The 17,809-nt window shown below is 40.9% G+C and overlaps 1 protein-coding gene across 2 annotated transcripts in view; it reads right to left on the bottom strand.

Moving 5' to 3' along the window:
• Positions 1-17,809, bottom strand: part of DENND5A (DENN domain containing 5A) — a 79,506-nt gene that overhangs the window by 26,378 nt on the left and 35,319 nt on the right. Inside the window, exons 8-14 of one of the 2 annotated variants that reach the window (XM_066639848.1) lie at positions 14,055-14,289; positions 13,510-13,660; positions 12,129-12,222; positions 10,371-10,502; positions 9,052-9,204; positions 8,362-8,466; positions 1,035-1,119 (exon numbers count right to left, since the gene is read on the bottom strand). In XM_066639848.1, coding sequence (XP_066495945.1) covers positions 1,035-1,119; positions 8,362-8,466; positions 9,052-9,204; positions 10,371-10,502; positions 12,129-12,222; positions 13,510-13,660; positions 14,055-14,289 — 955 coding nt within the window. The remainder of the gene's footprint in view (positions 1-1,034; positions 1,120-8,361; positions 8,467-9,051; positions 9,205-10,370; positions 10,503-12,128; positions 12,223-13,509; positions 13,661-14,054; positions 14,290-17,809) is intronic. The other variant, XM_066639847.1, reaches the window with a different exon arrangement.

Genomic DNA, 17,809 nt, shown 5'->3' with positions numbered 1-17,809 from the left:
GGCTCTGCTTGGTGGGCAGAGCTCCAAAGCATGCTTTCATGAGCTATGAAAAGCCCTCTTGTCCAGCCTCTTACTAGCATTTGTCACGTTGCATCTGCCCTCCTAACCCAGAAGTAACTGGCGATGACATCATCACCAGTTGCTTCTGGTGGTACCTCCAATAGGTGGACAATGCCAAGTAGCATGGTAGGCGATAAACATTGAGAAAAGCTGCTCTAATACATTTGCTTTGACATATGATCTAAGGCTTTCGTGGCCGGTACTAGTGTTGCAGGCTTGTGTTGCAGTGTTGTGTTGTTCAGGCTTAATGGCCATGGTCTATGAAAAATTTCATTTCTGAACATTTCACGCATAACTGTGGTTTGGTTGGCAACCTTCAGTCTCAAAAGACTATGGTATAAGCCTACAGCACCCGGTATTCCCAGGCGGTCTCCCATCCAAGTACTAACCAGGCCTGATGCTGCTTTGCTTCCAACATCAGACCAACAGCTTCTCTGGAAAGGACAGAGAGAAATCCCTCTGTGGTGGGCATTTTCAAAAGACTAGAGGTGAGAACCACAGACTACTTATCTAACCCCAAGGCAACTGCCAATAACTGTCCACTGATTTTCAACATGTGTTCCTTAAAGGACTATGTGCTTTCTTTTTGCAGCCTGATTCTTCTCCTGTTCCAGATTCCTGGATTCTAACCTTTCTAAGGGCTGGTAGTCAAAAGCGGCTGATGCTCTAGTCCAGGAGTGTCATATTCATTTCATATGAATGGCCACATAGCATTCATGCTGCCTGCTGAGGGCTGGAAGTGATGTCATTAGGCAAGAAGTGATGTCATTAAACAGGTCATAACAAAAAATAAACAGTTTTTTCTCACTTAGGAACTCATTAGCTGCAAATTACAAGAGAAAATATACAAATCTTGATCATATTTGAAGATATGGGAGAGCCTAATTTTCTAGTGTTTGATGCCATCATCTTTTGTGCCTTTTTCCCCCTCAAAATGACAAAATTGTTCATAACCTTTATGCAAGCTAACTTACCTGAGGTACTAAAGCTTCCTGATGTAGGTTTTCGCTGCCTGTTTTCTTGATAATGCAACAAGTGTGACCACAAAGCAGATTTCCCCTAAGAAAAGAAAAAAATTTTTTAATTGAGTGCAGCATTAAATCACCAGTCTGGAGCACTACCAGCACAAAAAAAGTATGGTATGCACTTTAAAAATAACACTGGTCTGCACATTTGAGGGTCAGAAAAACTTTTTCTCAAAATTTATGGTGTTTTTATATGGCAGAAGCATCCTCATGATGAAGCTGCTAGAACCATTCACTAATAAGGCTATGCCATACAGCGATGCCTTGCAAGACGAAATTAATTCGTTCCGCGAGTCGTTTCGTATTGCGAAAATTTCGTCTTGCGAAGCACAATTTAAAACAAACCAAAACCAAAAAAAATGCAAAAAAATTCATCTTGCGAAGCACGGCCATAGAAAAATTCGTCTTGTGAGTCACCAAAAAAATCGCAAAAAGCTTTCGTCTTGCGAGTTTTTTGTTGCGCGAGGCATTCGTCTTGTGAGGCATCACTGTATCTCCAAAACTAGACATGATAGTTTTTTGAATCAGGGCCCCAAATACACCTAAGACATCACAATGTGTGTTGTCTTATATAAATATTTACTACTGATCCAAGATTAAAGGACTCAATGCAGAGTTGTAAAAGAAAAATCAATAAAAGGTAAATACATTCTGTCCAGGGATGTTCAGTGTGGGGGTGGCAGGTGATGCAGAACTACCCTATCATTGTCCATGGAAAAGTGCCTGCTTACACCTGAGGAGGCTCTCCTTACACCTGAGAAAGTGGTGTAAGGAGAGCTTTCTTGGGCGTAAGTAGGCGGGGTGGGGTGGGGTGGGACTTTTTCATAGACAACAATGGAATGGTTCTGCATTACCTGCCACACCCACATATCCCTGATTCTTTCTAAAAGAGCTTCAAAAATATTTACTTGGAAATGCAGCTAATTAGAGTTACTAGTCTCTACTCTAATCTAGTGGTTCTCACACACTTAGCACTGGGACCCACTTTTTAGAATAAGAATCTGTCAGGACCCACTGGAAGTGATGACATGACCGGAAGTGACATCATCAAGCAGGAAAAATTTTGAACAATCCTAGGCTTATCATTGTTAAAAGAATATATATAGTAGACCAGGGGTGCTCACACTTTTTTGGCTCGAGAGCTACTTTGAAACCCAGCAAGGCACGGAGATCTACCAGAGTTTTTTTTACAATGTTTGCGCCATCATAACATATAACATTTATGTGTACAATGTATGTTGGTGTACCTTGAGCCCCACTGAATATAACAGGACTTACTCCTGAGTAGACATGCCTAGGATTAGGCTGTGAGGCTGCAATCCTAGCCACACTTACCTGGGAGTAAGCCCCATTGAGTACAATGGGCCTTACTCCCGGCATTTCCTTCCAGAGGCACCTGAAGGGGGGGTCGGCACTCCGCGATCTACTCATTTTGCCTCGCGATCTACCGGTAGATCGCGATCCACCTATTGAGCACCCCTGTAGTAGACTGTTAAAAGTACAGAGCTGTAACATTTCCCCAAATGCAGTCACATACCATGGGAGCATCAAGTCTAATATATTAAAAATAAAATACTGAAATGACTGGGGACCCACCTGAAATTGGCATCCCACCTAGTGTGTCCCAACCCACAGTTTGAGAAACACTGCTTCAATCAGCTTGGATTAGCTCTGCTACACAGAGGTTGTTATGCAAGGTATATTCATACAGGTTCCTGCATTTTGGAGCACTATCACCAGTTCACAACAAGTTAATTTACTATTCTAAACAAGTGTATGAACAGAAGGGATTTCCATGTACTGACTGGAATATACTGTTACAATTGCAATATCGTACTATGTATTTTGCAAAAACAAACAAAAAGATTCACCTTCCTGTTTAAGCTATCTTTGACTCTAAAAAAGCACTGACATGGTTTTCACTTCTTCTATCTCTTCCTTTTGATAAAATTAAGTTTCATAAAATGTCACAAATGCGAGTGCCAACAGTTAGATTTTTTAGAAAGCATTTTCCATTTCCTAAATCAGTTTCAATGCTTAAGCTTTCCGTAAAAAAAAAAAAAAAGATCCACTACAAGTTAGGGTGCAAGTTAGGGCGCAATCCAAACCTGCACTGCAGCAGGCAAGCCAGGAGGCTTGCGTTGCATCCAACGCAGGTTTGTTGGCAGCAGCAGCTCAGCCAGAGGCAAGGGGAAACTCTTCCCCTTAACCCTGGGTAAGGGCTGCTGGCCCAAATGGGTCTCCTCGAACCCGCACCACCTCTGGAGGTAGCGCAAGTCTGATGAGAGCAGAGCCGCTCCGTTCTCCGCAGGGATGGGGGTTGGGATACGGCGGGGACGGGAGTTGGGATCCCAGGGTAAGGGGATCCCAGGGTAAGGGGAAGCGATCCCTCTTGCCTCGAGCTGCGCTGCTTTTGGTGTGGATCCAAATTTGCTGTGGATACCATGCAAGCACACCAGCCTGCCTGTTTCCAGTGCATTAGGATTGGGCTGTGAGAGGCCATAACAAAATCTGATGAAAATGGGAAACAAGGAAGTGTTTTATTTGACTCAGGATCATGGTAATCTTAACTGAACCAGCTTCGTGAATTAATATAACTGACAGTGTCTGCCAATGGGATAGGCTCGTTTACCTTCGCTGTCTGATTCAAGTTACTAAGAGTAAGTCCAGGTTATTCTTTGCAACTCTAAGTCTCCAATTCCATGCAGACTTATACGGAAGTAAGCCTCACTGAACTTGGGGGAGGGGTATTTCCAGTAAAAGTATGTAGGATTGAGTGCTTATATGCAATGCTAGTCAATGACAAAGCAGTTGTAATTAGTCAAAATACAGGTGATGCCAGTTTATTCAATGGGTTAGGGACCAAAGCACGTCAAAAACCATAAATTGTTGAAAAGTCTATTTTTAGCTTGCAAACGCAAAATGGCCACGGAAAAATGTTCTTTTTCCTTTATCCCTACACCCAGTTGCCATTATGAATATCATAAGCACAAATCTGCACTGTATGAATGCTGTACTGCATGATAAGCACAACAGACTGAACAAAAAGATGATGCTAAGTCAGTTGAGATAGCGGCACATGGTTGGTGGTGCAAACATGACAACGTAAGTCAAAAGAGTGGAGCATGTGTCAAATGTATGTCTTCTGGTAATAACTGAAATGTGTTCAAAAAGCAGACTGTCAAAAAGTGGGCATCAAAAAGCAGGAGATACCTGCATTAGTTAAAACATTTTTCCAGATTTTGTATATGTCTGAATTTATACTTCGTTTTTCTGGAAAGTGTGTGTGTGTGTGTGTGTGTGTGTGTGTGTGTGTGTGTGTGTGTATTTCGGTTAACAGTTCTCATTTGCCCTAGATATCAAAGCTGTAGCCAAATCTGAAAACCTTACTAGACATCTGAATTAGATACAGTACAATGGTCAGATAATTTGAAAAATCACCTGAATTAAACTACTAACAAATTCACCAGTCCTACATCAGCTAAACTACTGAATCTTATGGATCCATGTTAGTGGGACCGTCCGCTTGCAACCACAAGTTCCCCAAATCTCCACTGGCCTTATCTGCTACCCTTGCATCCCAGAGCAAATCACTGTGTAAATAATAGCAGAGTTCTTATGTCAGTAAGATAGAATTCATCGTTCCACAGACAAACACATGAGATATGCTAAAGGCCCAACATCATTTGCAAGAGTTTTAGTACAAACATCTTGAACATGCAGAAGGATTACATGGATCTAATAACTAGGGATGGGAAAACCCAACGTGGCTTGACTCGAGTCAAGTCACCGAGTCACCACCCCCCACAACTCGACTTGAAAAAGAGTTATAGTGGGAATTTTCCAAGTCAACTTTTGTGACTCTAATGCTTGTCCCTCCCCTCCTCTTCCTGCCCTCCCTCAGCCAATGGAAATATGAGAATGCCCATCCTTTGTCCAGTGATCACCTTCCTTCCTATCAGAAATGGGAAAAGAGCCAGTCCCGCCTCCTTGCTCCTGTTCACATTAACCCTTTCCTGCCTCCCAGTTGGCACTCTCTACTGCTAGTCAGAATTATGGCCCCACAAGGTTTTCGTGGCCACAGAAACAGTAAGCAAGCATCCCCAGACACAGACAGATTTGAGTCAGCATGCGTGGGGATGAGTGCCGAGTCAGGGGGACCCTGACTAAAGTCTTTTTCACAGTCTTCCACATGTGCAACTCACAAGTCGCAGTCACCCAAAATCACACATTTTCACGACTCGAGTCTAGTCACCCGACTCAAGTTCCCAACACTGGCTAATAACTTCCAAATCCAAATGCTATAAGCAGATAAGTGAGAACAATGAAATCCGCTCTAGGAATAAGGACAACTTCACACATTACTAAAGTCTTACATAAACATCATTATATTCCGTATGTACAATGTAATGTGACAAAACTCCACACTTGTTTCCTAAAGTATACAAACACTATGGGCATTATTCAGCAAATTGGGATTTCTCACCAAATGTGTATTCAGTAATATAGAAACGTATGCACTCATCAAATATGATATACATCAAGCACACTATTTCATATGCAAAAATAATATAAGAGGAAGAAATGTATTGTATTAGGATAAGACCTAATTTTCACTAAGTGAAATGTAACAACATTTTGCTACATCCTTGAAATTGTAAATAATGTAACACCATATGTATTTGTTAATAAACCTCAAATAATCATTCTGGAGGATAAAATAAAATGTCGCAGACTAAAATTCAGTGTTCTCCTTAAAATAAGAATGATTTGAGCTCATTATTTCCTATAATAAAAATTACTAAATTTCTAGAATATATTGAAATTAACCTCACACCTAAGTATTAAAAATCCTGTCTGGATAATTTCTTATCTCAAAATCCTTAACTGGAAGATTTCAAAAAGGCATCTTTAAAGTAATGCTCACATAATGGAAGTTGGAACCTTCACCAATATTGTTATATAATTTTGCCAAGAGCAATGCTATTTAAACTGTGGTCACAGGTTACAAGCCTTGATGGGTATGTGCAACCTCCTGATTTGATGCAGGTATCTTGTTGTCTTGTGTGCTCCCTGAGGCATCTGGTGGGCCCCTATGAGATACTGGAAGCTCAACTTGAAGGGCCTTTAGCCTAATCTAGTGGGGCTCTTCTTATGTTCTTATTAGCACTGGCCTGCAAGCCATCTGCTGCCTCTCTGTGCCATAGCTCCTGTGACTTCTGGCTTCTCAGTGTTTTCCAAAGGCTTGCTACAGGACTTGGACAAACCCCAAGCCACTCAAAAAGCTACAAGACAGTGGGAAAAGAACAAGGAAGTGGGAGAGATGAGATAAGAGCAGTTAATGCCATGTGCCTCTATGGCACTAGCCCATGGCACATTGGGGGGGGGGAAATGCTGATCCGCCACAGCAGATTCTTTGAGAAAGACTGATCTAGGCTACCATTAAATGAAGCAACCAAGACCAGAAATGTCAGCTGAGAAAGCAGTAGCAGAGGAAGTAGGTCTGTGGCAAAAGAGGTGGTGTTTAGCATTTCACTCTCAGACGCAGTGTGATTCACCCTTCTAATTCTCTCTTGCTTAATGAGAAACCTGATGAGCTTGGAGGGATCTTGATGAAATGAGCTCCATTATTTTTGTTTCTGGCGCACATAAAAGATGTCAGCATCAATAAGGTTGTGTAAATGCCATCATGTGGGATGGTGTAATGAATGGACATGATTAGAAAAAGGATGAGATAGCCATGTTCTTTGGGCTCACTCCATGGAGAATTTACTCACTATGGAGAATTTACTGCAAAATATTAGAAAGGCAAAAATAGCCACAAATTCAATCAGAGGCAAATTTCTTTATATTCTAAATGTTTTTGTGATTGCACAGCAAAAGCCAGCCCAAATTAGTTTTATTATTGTTTTAATATTTTTCAAGTTTAAACTTTTTAGATCAAGGCAGTGTTGAGTGCTCGCAAAATACAAAATGCCTACAACAACTGAATATTTATAAGAGGGGATCATACAATGATGAAAGGAGAGCTAATTAGACCAAGAACTCTGTGGTATAAAGCAGTGATGGCTAAAAATTTACTGATTTAGGTTGTGAATCAAAAGGAAGTTGAACTATGCTAAAGGAGCCTTAAAAAGTTGGTGGAAATGAAGAATCTCAGTGGGCTCAAGATAATAATGGCAAAATTGATGTAACATTCCATTTCTGTTTGTTGCCTCACTTTAAAAACAAAGGAAGTAAAGAAAGATGCAATGGATAGGTGCTGCTTATTCCCATCTACCACATTTTGGGCTGGGAAGGAAATCTTCCTACAGCACATTGGATATTGACCTTTCTTTTCTCTTCCCCTTTCCCTGCTGCTCTCATTTTCTCATCTAGAGCTATCCGATCAGCAGGCATTGCTGATCAAATTGTTTTTGACACACTGGCATAGATTTCATGTGCTGATCTGTAGAAGGTTAGAGGGAGTATGGTCATGCTTTGCACTGGGGGCTGGACAAAAAGAATGGATTCTGTAATTCTTGTGTACTGATGGACCTAACACAACAACAACTGTCAGGCAGACAATATAACAGACATATTTTTCAGTAAGTATAGCTATCATTGTACATAAATGCATCTCAATATAACATCAATATAATGAACAGCATGTATGCTGGCTCCAGTGCTGGAACAGATCATGTAAAGAGCACAAAAGTCTACATGAACTAAAAGCAAATGAAAATCACAGTAGGTGGAATTATGAACAAACTCCTCGTAATTCCTTGAACTGCATGCTAATATGTGACAAAGCCATGTGAGAATTTTAATCATGTGTAAAAGAGAGATGGCTACAAAGGAGGAAAAGTACTCTCAAAACTAACAGATTAAGCTCTATCATACATTCAAAACAGGGATAAATAGGGTGAGGCTAATATGAAATCACAAATGAAAGAGCAGGTTGATAGCTAGGAAGGGCTAAGGCAGTCAAGCAATAGGGGAATGGGCAAGCAGTATATGCGGTATAGAGGGAATTGAGGGAAGCTATCTTCACATAGTCTTGTTATAAGGCATAATCTTGCACTCAAGATTACTCAAAATATAAATAAATAAAACTAGACTCCTGCAGTTAAAACCCAATCTGGTTTTACAAGGAGGAATGGTAATTTTCTCTAAAATCTTTATTTCAGAAGTGTTTCGCTGTATTACACATCCTCCATCAGATTCCTAAATACTCTACCACAACAGACCGTTCAGCACTGTTTGCCAACATCTGCAATCAATCCAAAACATTAACCTTATGTAGGGTTGGCCGCTTGCTGGTCTGAAAAGCCCAAATCTGAGTTGTAGCAGAATATACTGATGCTCTATCTTCTAAGATGAAAGTAGTACAGCTTCTATCCTATGTAGCATATAAGAGGGAAGGTGAGAGTCAGACAGCATATACCTTCACACAAAGAAACTGTTGCATTCTACAGGTGGATTTTTGCAAAGTCAGTCCTTCATAAGAGATCAGGAAAAAATTAAAAAGATCTGGTCTACAAAACAAGATAATAAGGCTGCAGTAAATCTTCTCAGATACCTGAACTGAAATGTATTGTTTTCTGTTGCATTGATACATAAACAGCAGTTTCATAAAAGAAATTCATCAGTAAAATTATTCTCTTTAGAAGGTTTGGGAGTGCTCATACATATTAAACAAGGTTCTGAAGTTTCACTTTATCATTTTTTGTTAGTCAACAGTCCACAGTTAAGGTAAAAGGTGCAAGAGAAAAAGAGGATTTAGAACTTTTAGTATTCAATTAGGCAGCTGTACCTATAGGAAAAATTCTGTTTTCTCTACAATATCCCAATGCCATTCTAAAACTTCAAGCTGGTACAATAAGCACAAGTCTGTACTTTAATATCTGAAATGTTAATGCTACATTTTTGAAATATTGGAAAATAGTGACAAAACAATTATAAACAACAATATTTTAGTCCTTACCTGCTTCACCTGCAGACCATGACTCCATATTCTTTCTAAGAGATCACAAAGGCTGGCTATCAGTGTATTTTCTTCTACTCCTGTAATGCTCACTTCACCATGACCAAGTTCCACTGCTTCACGGCCCATTTTCTCCACTAGCATCCTCTTTGTCTTTTGGGATAGAGAAAAAGCAAAGTGACAGTTGCCTTTTGTTACGTGAAATCACAAGGACATTATATGACCTTCACATTACCTCGTATGAGCAACAGTTTGACAAAATCACTGGATTTAGATTGCTTAACTGACAAGCTGAAATGAAATGCAAAATGAATTGTTTAGATCAACAGTGTTTTCCATTCTGATGTTCTGCCACCATTGCTCAATTCATAGCCTTACATACATAGCCTAAGATACAGATAGAATTATTTTCCTTGTGGACTAATATGAAAATTTTCATAATCAAATGTTTCATTTCTTCATTATCAGGATCTAACATATAAAATGCTCACAAACCTATATCTGTGGAAGCAGAAGGCAAGTACAGGCATGCCCTGGTATCCACAGGGCTTCCATTCCAGATCCCCACCACCACACAGATACTGGGGGACTGCAGACACCTCCCCTCAGCCCCATTGGCTCCCCCACACCCATTACACCATTTTAAACACTTACTGGGGTGAAAACTGATGATTTTTGCCCCAGTTAAGTGTTTAAAATAACACCCACTCCCCATGCAACCCCCACTCCCCATGTGCCCCCCTGTGCACCCATTAAACTATTTTAAAAACTTATGGGGGTGTCTTCTTGTTTAAACAGGATACCTTTGCAACAGGAAAGGAACAGCAGTGAGTTCTTCCTGTTGACCTCACTGGTGACCACTTTAACCACTCCAGCGTCTTGAAGAGAACACCATCTCCTTCTCTTTAAGCAGCCAGAATGGTTAAAGTGAACACCAGTGAGGTCAATAGGAAGATTTCACTGCTGTTTCTTCCCGGTTGCAAAGGCAGCCTGTTTAAACACGAAGGCACACCCGGTAAGTTTTTAAAATAGTTTAATGGGCATGTGGGGGGGGAGGCACATGAGGAGTGGGGGTTGCCCCCACCCTTCACACCCCCCCACACGCATTAAATCATTTTTAAAAGTTACCTTGTTTTTAAAAGTTGCTTGTTTAAGCAAGCCAATTTTTGTCCCAATCACTTTTAAAAATGATTTAATGGGCATGGGGGGGTACAGGAGGTCCCCACATCTATGGATACCTGAAACCCCATATACAGGATCTATAGATATGGGGGCTCCCCTGTTCCTATGTACTAGCTACAAGAAAAACTGCACAATACCTTATTTCGGCATTCCTTCAGCAAACCTTCAACAAATTTCCAGTTGGTCTGTGCAATTACTGATGGTGAGAGGTTAGACAATTTTGGCTGCCGAATGGTGCTGCCCAGATTCCGGGCTTCTTGAATATACTTCTGTAGAAAAATAGGAATATAAATGTATACAAAAAGGCACCATTTTTTTTTTTTTAAAAAGTGCTCAGTAGAGTTACGTACTCTATAAAAATAGATTTGTGGCTCTCTCACTTATTTCATATCCACAGGAACACCTTCCCATTTCATTAAAAAATGCAGCCTTAACAAGCGCTCAAAGATTCACACCTTTGTATTTCACTGACACTAAACCTCAGTTTAAATAGTCTGGCTAGTGTTACGGTACAACAACAACTGAATAATTTTTACTGTAGAAATATTAAAATATTCTGCATATTTTAGTGCAGTACCATTGCACTAACCCCTATAGCCAACTTCTTTGAAATGGCACGGAACATTCTGAAGAAGGGAAGCCTCTTCAGAGTTTGCAATAAAATAACTATGGGTTATATCCTGAAGAGTACATACAAAAATAAAGTGACATTTTGCACTGTTATGTATGCTGTCAGGCAATCACACATGGAAGAAATTGCATAACTATTTTATGTGTGACATCTTGTGTAAATCAGGATTTCTATGCGCAACAACCTTGCACTATCATATTCACATGCGAAAGCCCCCTTATGCAACTGGAAGATAACTTTGGATATAACCATATGTAACTTTATGCAGCACCACAGCCATATACCTTTATTTCCATTTTATGTATACATATGTAATAGCTATACACACACACATATACATACACAAACACAACATACCAGGTACAGCTCTGAAACAGATTTAACAGAATGCCTGAAAGGCCAATCATGCTGGTCCAAGTCTAAATATAATTGCAACTGAAGTTCTGGCAAAGGAAAATCCAGGTGCTGGTGAGACAGGAAAGATAGCAAAACAAAAAACAAACCAAAAATCAACAGCTCATGTTAAGCGATAGCATGATAGGCAGGCAGGAAATAATAAAAGCACACATGCAAGAACAGGACGAAGGTCATTTAAGACAACTTGTGACATTCCAAAGTGAGAAAGTATAATGATACAACATAATTTATAATTAAAAGAAATTTAAAACAGAACATGTAAAATTCATGCATCTACATGCAACACAATATTATTTTGGAAAAAAAATAGCAGCTTAGGACTCAGTTTTTCTATATTTGGAAAAAGAATTATGACTGCTTCCCCAGTGATCTAAAATTATTATCAGTGACAATATTTTTTGGCTATCTGCCTTTATAGGATTCCTCTGAAATAGTCAAAAGTCACTGTGAATATTTTCACAGTAAGTAATAGACTTTGGTGGACAGTGACTGCAATAATCCTCTGAGCGCTTGTTCACTGACTAGTTTGAGCATCTGCACTCTGATATTTGAAATTCTGGTTTTACTTGACGTACAAATAAATCCTGTTCATGGAGGAAAAAACAAAAGTTACAAACACCAAAGGTGGGGGAGGGCTTTCTCATTCATAGTCAATGTGAAACTCTTCCCTTCGTTGAACCAGAAGTGAACCAGAAATTTGGAGAAGTTTTTCAGATGCTTATATGTTTATATCATATGAAGATCTGGATCATTTTGGGTGATGAAAAATGCATCTTGTGCATTTGAACTTATATTCTATGAAAACGAAAAACATTAACATTGGATATTGTTACAAAACAGTGTTCACCTCTCTCTGATCATTATCAAGACGAAGGTGCTCTGTGTGCTGTTTCTGCCTGTCTTTTCGCCTCCACTGTGCAGGTGCATTTCGTTTGGTCCATCTACAAAATCAAAAATGATATTCTTTAGGCAGGATCCAAGCATGTGAGGAGGGAAAGGGGACTTTACTTGGAGATGGAGATTTAGCTGCACACTATGTAGATCATGCTCAAGAATGTTTATGCAAGCTTATTTCCTTGCTTCTACGTATATGAGAATATACAGATGTGACATTTTCTGAAGCCAAACCAGCAACATTCCTAACATGATCTATGGCTGAAGCTCTTTTCTAGAACACAGAAAGAGCCTGTGTTCAGACATCTCCATGATGTGGTTTCAGAGACAAAAGGAATGCCACTTAATATCAAGATGTATAAGTCCCAGGTGTACTTAGTTCTTGAACGAATTTCCCATATACAGGCAAGAGAAGTGTGTGCATGTGACACGAACAAGGTGCAGAAGGGAAAGCCCAGAACCATAATAAACAGGGACACTTGAGACTCTCCCAAGGCCAGTGGAAGCCTGTGTTACCAACAGGATTTACAGGGTCCAGAATGTATGTGAGCTAAATGAGTTAGACTTCTGAAGAACCGATCTCAGGGACAAGAAAATGCGTCTAAAAGGCATTTACCACATGTAGAATTAATATGCATGTGCACATTACTCTCATGCCTGACTATAAATATAAATTAGTCAGCCAGGAGTGCTAAAAGAAGCTAAATAATACTAGTCAATCTTCTGATTTTTCAAAATAGACAAGAACTTCTAAGGAATGGATAGGTGACCCATGCAGCAGATGTACCAAGCCTAGAAAACAGTTTGAGCATTGTTTTTAGGTGAACAAGTTCATATATTGAAATGAGTACATGTGTATCTATTCTGGGCTGCAACCAACAGGAATCAGTAGCAGACCTGTCAAAAATACTGCCACATGTGGTTTAACCATAAGCATATACAGTGCTGGATCTGGCAAATGCTGAGAATTTGCTTTGCTAGTAATTTTTGATAACTATGGTGATATAAAAGATCAGCCTTCAAAGAAAAATGCATTTCTTTTTTCTGATAGTTTAACACTTGTACTTTGTTTCATGTACCTTTTTTGTTTGCAGTTCTTGTCTAGAGTTCCAAGAACTAGATACGATGAGAACACACGTAGCCTGCACAATCATATATTGAGGACCCGAGTGCCTGTTTATAGTGGCTAGAGTGCTTGAGTGTTTTTGCATTTTGCTAAAGACAAGAACAATAGGCAGCAAAGATAACACCACCAATGCCCAATTCAAAAAATACATGGTTCTCAAATTGCTCAATTTGGTACAAATAAAATCTTCCAACCATAATTTGCTTACTTGTTGCTTGCTGGTCCTGTAGAAAGTACATCAGACTGAAGCTTGGGGAAAAATCCAGGTTCATATTTTCCTTGCCCAATCTTCATATCTAGTAAATGGGGATGGACTGCAGTGTGATCTATTTTTGCCAATCTTAGCTCAATAGCTTTCTCTGTAAAAAAACAAGACCATTACACAAACATGTGAAAACACAGTATTGTGATGCAATGGCTTCATGTCAAGTTGTGAAATAAAACAGAATTACAAGACAACGGGGGAAGAGAAGAATCCTGTCTATAAGGTACAAGACAGGAATCTGTTCCTTCCTAAGGTCAGAAATGCATACCATACTGAGTTAATGCGAAGTTAACTTAAGGTGTTTGTTCCAGCACTGTATTTCACAGTTACGTCCTCCACCTTTCCATTTAAAAAATGTCTCCTACTGTTGTTACTGCTGTTTTAATGCTACAGTTCTCAAAAGCTCCACTTCATGTGTTTCTGTTTGAGCATCAGCTCAGGTTCATTAGCACGCACAATTACAGTACAGAGTATTTTGTAGCCCTTACCAGCCTCATCAATAGTAGTACACTTTTGATACATAGATGTGCGCAAAGTTGGTGTTCGAACATTTAACAGCCTAATTTTATCCACTCTAGAATCAAACACTCTCAGAATAGGGTCTTTATCATCATCATCATGGCACATGATCTTGTTGTCAATAAAAGAAGCAAACATCTGTGTCTCCAAAAATCTTGAGAGGAATGGCAAATAAGGTTCAGGCTGGTCAGATAAGAATGATGCCTAGTGAATGAAAAGGGAAGAACACATCACATCCTTATGTTAAATCATTTCTAAAGGAGGATATGGTAAAGAATTTCAATAATCCACATACCATTTTTAAAATTAATTTTACTATTTTTTAATTTTATTATTTTGACATGCATTCCATTTTGAAGCAGAAATATACCAGCTTACATGAATTTATGTTACTTTATACAAGTTAATTTGTAGAAGGAAATAATTTGTTACAGGTAGGCTTTACAGTTAGACAGACAATGCAACTTACAGTTCCTTCAACTCTAACTACTGAACAAAAATGTTAGATTAATTTAGAAATTGGGCAGCCTAGTCCTATCCTGCACTGGAACAGGCAGGCCAGCTGGTACGGCGTAAGGTGCTCCAGCCCAACAAGTGCTGTAGATAGGGCTACAAAACTGGCAAACATACAGAAAAACCAAAGATTGCCAAGTGGATAGCTCACAATGTTCTTCTCTACAATCCCCAGTCAAGGAAATAACTAGTTGTTCCTCAAACAGCTGCAACTTTTCTGATCTCCAAAAATGTAAACATCTTCAAAACTGCTGAAGTTGTGGAAGAAACTGGGTCATGTGGGAAAATCCACAAATATGGGAGAAACTTAAATATTTTTAATAGCTAGAGCAGGGGTGTCAAACATAAGGTTGTCAAAACATAACAGGGGTGTCAAAACATAGCAGGGGTGTCAAAACATAACATTAAAAAGGTGGCAGAGCAGCTTTTAAACTGATCCCTGGGGGAAGGCCGACAGGAGCCGAGGGGCATCCGGTTCGGGACTCCTCATCCCTATGGGATGAGGATGGGGAGGTTAGAGAACAACAAGACAAAGGCAGGGTAGGAGAAGAAATTGGGAAAGTTAGGGAGATGGGATGTGATAGACGGTTTGGCACAATGAGAGGATGCGGGGACAAAGGAGCAAATAAGCAGCCCATCCTGGGGCATTCCGTGTATAAATGCTTTTATGCGAATGCCCGAAGTCTACAAGCAAAGGTGGGAGAACTGGAATGTCTGGTGACAAGGGAAAATATTGACATAGTGGGCATAACGGAAACCTGGTGGAATGCGGAGAATCAGTGGGATACCGCAATCCCGGGCTATAAACTCTACAGGAGGGACAGGCAGGGGCGTGTTGGAGGTGGGGTGGCCCTTTATGTTAAGGAAGGGATAGAATCCAGCAAAGTAGAGATTGAAGGTGGGTCCGACTCCACCGTAGAATCTCTGTGGGTTAAATTACCAGGCTTGTGCAGCGATGTAATACTGGGGGTGTGCTATCGTCCTCCAGACCAGAAATCTGATGGGGACCTTGAAATGAGGAAACAGATCAGGGAGGTGACAAGGAAGGACAGGGTTGTAATCATGGGGGACTTCAATTATCCTCATATTGACTGGGTCAATTTGTGTTCTGGTCACGATAAGGAAACCGGATTTCTTGACGTGCTGAATGACTGTGGCTTAGATCAGCTAGTCACGGAGCCCACCAGAGGACAGGTGACTCTGGATTTAATTTTGTGCGGTACGCAGGACCTGGTTAGAGATGTAAACGTTACTGAGCCATTGGGGAACAGTGATCATGCTGCGATCCGTTTTGACGTGCACGTTGGGGGAAGAATACCAGGCAAATCTCTAACAAAAACCCTTGACTTCCGACGGGTGGACTTCCCTCAAATGAGGAGGCTGGTTAGAAGGAGGTTGAAAGGGAGGGTAAAAAGAGTCCAGTCTCTCCAGAGTGCATGGAGGCTGCTTAAAACAACAGTAATAGAGGCCCAGCAGAGGTGTATACTGCAAAGAAAGAAGGGTTCCACTAAATCCAGGAGAGTGCCCGCATGGCTAACCAGCCAAGTTAGAGAGGCTGTGAAGGGCAAGGAAGCTTCCTTCCGTAAATGGAAGTCTTGCCCTAATGAAGAGAATAAAAAGGAACATAAACTGTGGCAAAAGAAATGTAAGAAGGTGATAGGGGAGGCCAAGCGAGACTATGAGGAACGCATGGCCAGCAACATTAAAGGGAATAATAAAAGCTTCTTCAAATATGTTAGAAGCAGGAAACCCGCCAGAGAAGCGGTTGGCCCTCTGGATGGTGAGGGAGGGAAAGGGGAGATAAAAGGAGACTTAGAGATGGCAGAGAAATTAAATGAGTTCTTTGCATCTGTCTTCACGGCAGAAGACCTCGGGCAGATACCGCTGCCCGAACGGCCCCTCCTGACCGAGGAGTTAAGTCAGATAGAGGTTAAAAGAGAAGATGTTTCAGACCTCATTGATAAATTAAAGATCAATAAGTCACCGGGCCCTGATGGCATACACCCAAGGGTTATTAAGGAATTGAAGAATGAAGTTGCAGATCTCTTGGCTAAGGTATGCAACTTGTCCCTCAAAACGGCCACAGTGCCAGAAGATTGGAGGATAGCAAATGTCACGCCTATTTTTAAAAAGGGAAAGAGGGGGGACCCGGGAAACTATAGGCCGGTCAGCCTAACATCCATACCAGGTAAGATGGTGGAATGCCTCATCAAAAATAGGATCTCAAAACACATAGACAAACAGGCCTTGCTGAGGGAGAGTCAGCATGGCTTCTGTAAGGGTAAGTCTTGCCTCACAAACCTTATAGAATTCTTTGAAAAGGTCAACAGGCATGTGGATGCGGGAGAACCCGTGGACATTATATATCTGGACTTTCAGAAGGCGTTTGACACGGTCCCTCACCAAAGGCTACTGAAAAAACTCCACAGTCAGGGAATTAGAGGACAGGTCCTCTCGTGGATTGAGAACTGGTTGGAGGCCAGGAAGCAGAGAGTGGGTGTCAATGGGCAATTTTCACAATGGAGAGAGGTGAAAAGCGGTGTGCCCCAAGGATCTGTCCTGGGACCGGTGCTTTTCAACCTCTTCATAAATGACCTGGAGACAGGGTTGAGCAGTGAAGTGGCTAAGTTTGCAGACAACACCAAACTTTTCCGAGTGGTAAAGACCAGAAGTGATTGTGAGGAGCTCCAGAAGGATCTCTCCAGACTGGCAGAAAGGGCAGCAAAATGGCAGATGCGCTTCAATGTCAGTAAGTGTAAAGTCATGCACATTGGGGCAAAAAATCAAAACTTTAGATATAGGCTGATGGGTTCTGAGCTGTCTGTGACAGATCAGGAGAGAGATCTTGGGGTGGTGGTGGACAGGTCGATGAAAGTGTCGACCCAATGTGCGGCGGCAGTGAAGAAGGCCAATTCTATGCTAGGGATCATTAGGAAGGGTATTGAGAACAAAACGGTTAGTATTATAATGCCGTTGTACAAATCGATGGTAAGGCCACACCTGGAGTATTGTGTCCAGTTCTGGTCGCCGCATCTCAAAAAAGACATAGTGGAAATGGAAAAGGTGCAAAAGAGAGCGACTAAGATGATTACGGGGCTGGGGCACCTTCCTTATGAGGAAAGGCTACGGCGTTTGGGCCTCTTCAGCCTAGAAAAGAGACGCCTGAGGGGGGACATGATTGAGACATACAAAATTATGCAGGGGATGGACA

Source organism: Tiliqua scincoides, chromosome 1 (genome assembly GCF_035046505.1).
Source record: "Tiliqua scincoides isolate rTilSci1 chromosome 1, rTilSci1.hap2, whole genome shotgun sequence".
NCBI classification, from domain to species: Eukaryota; Metazoa; Chordata; class Lepidosauria; order Squamata; family Scincidae; genus Tiliqua; species Tiliqua scincoides.
This window is presented reverse-complemented; position numbering and strand designations above follow the sequence as displayed.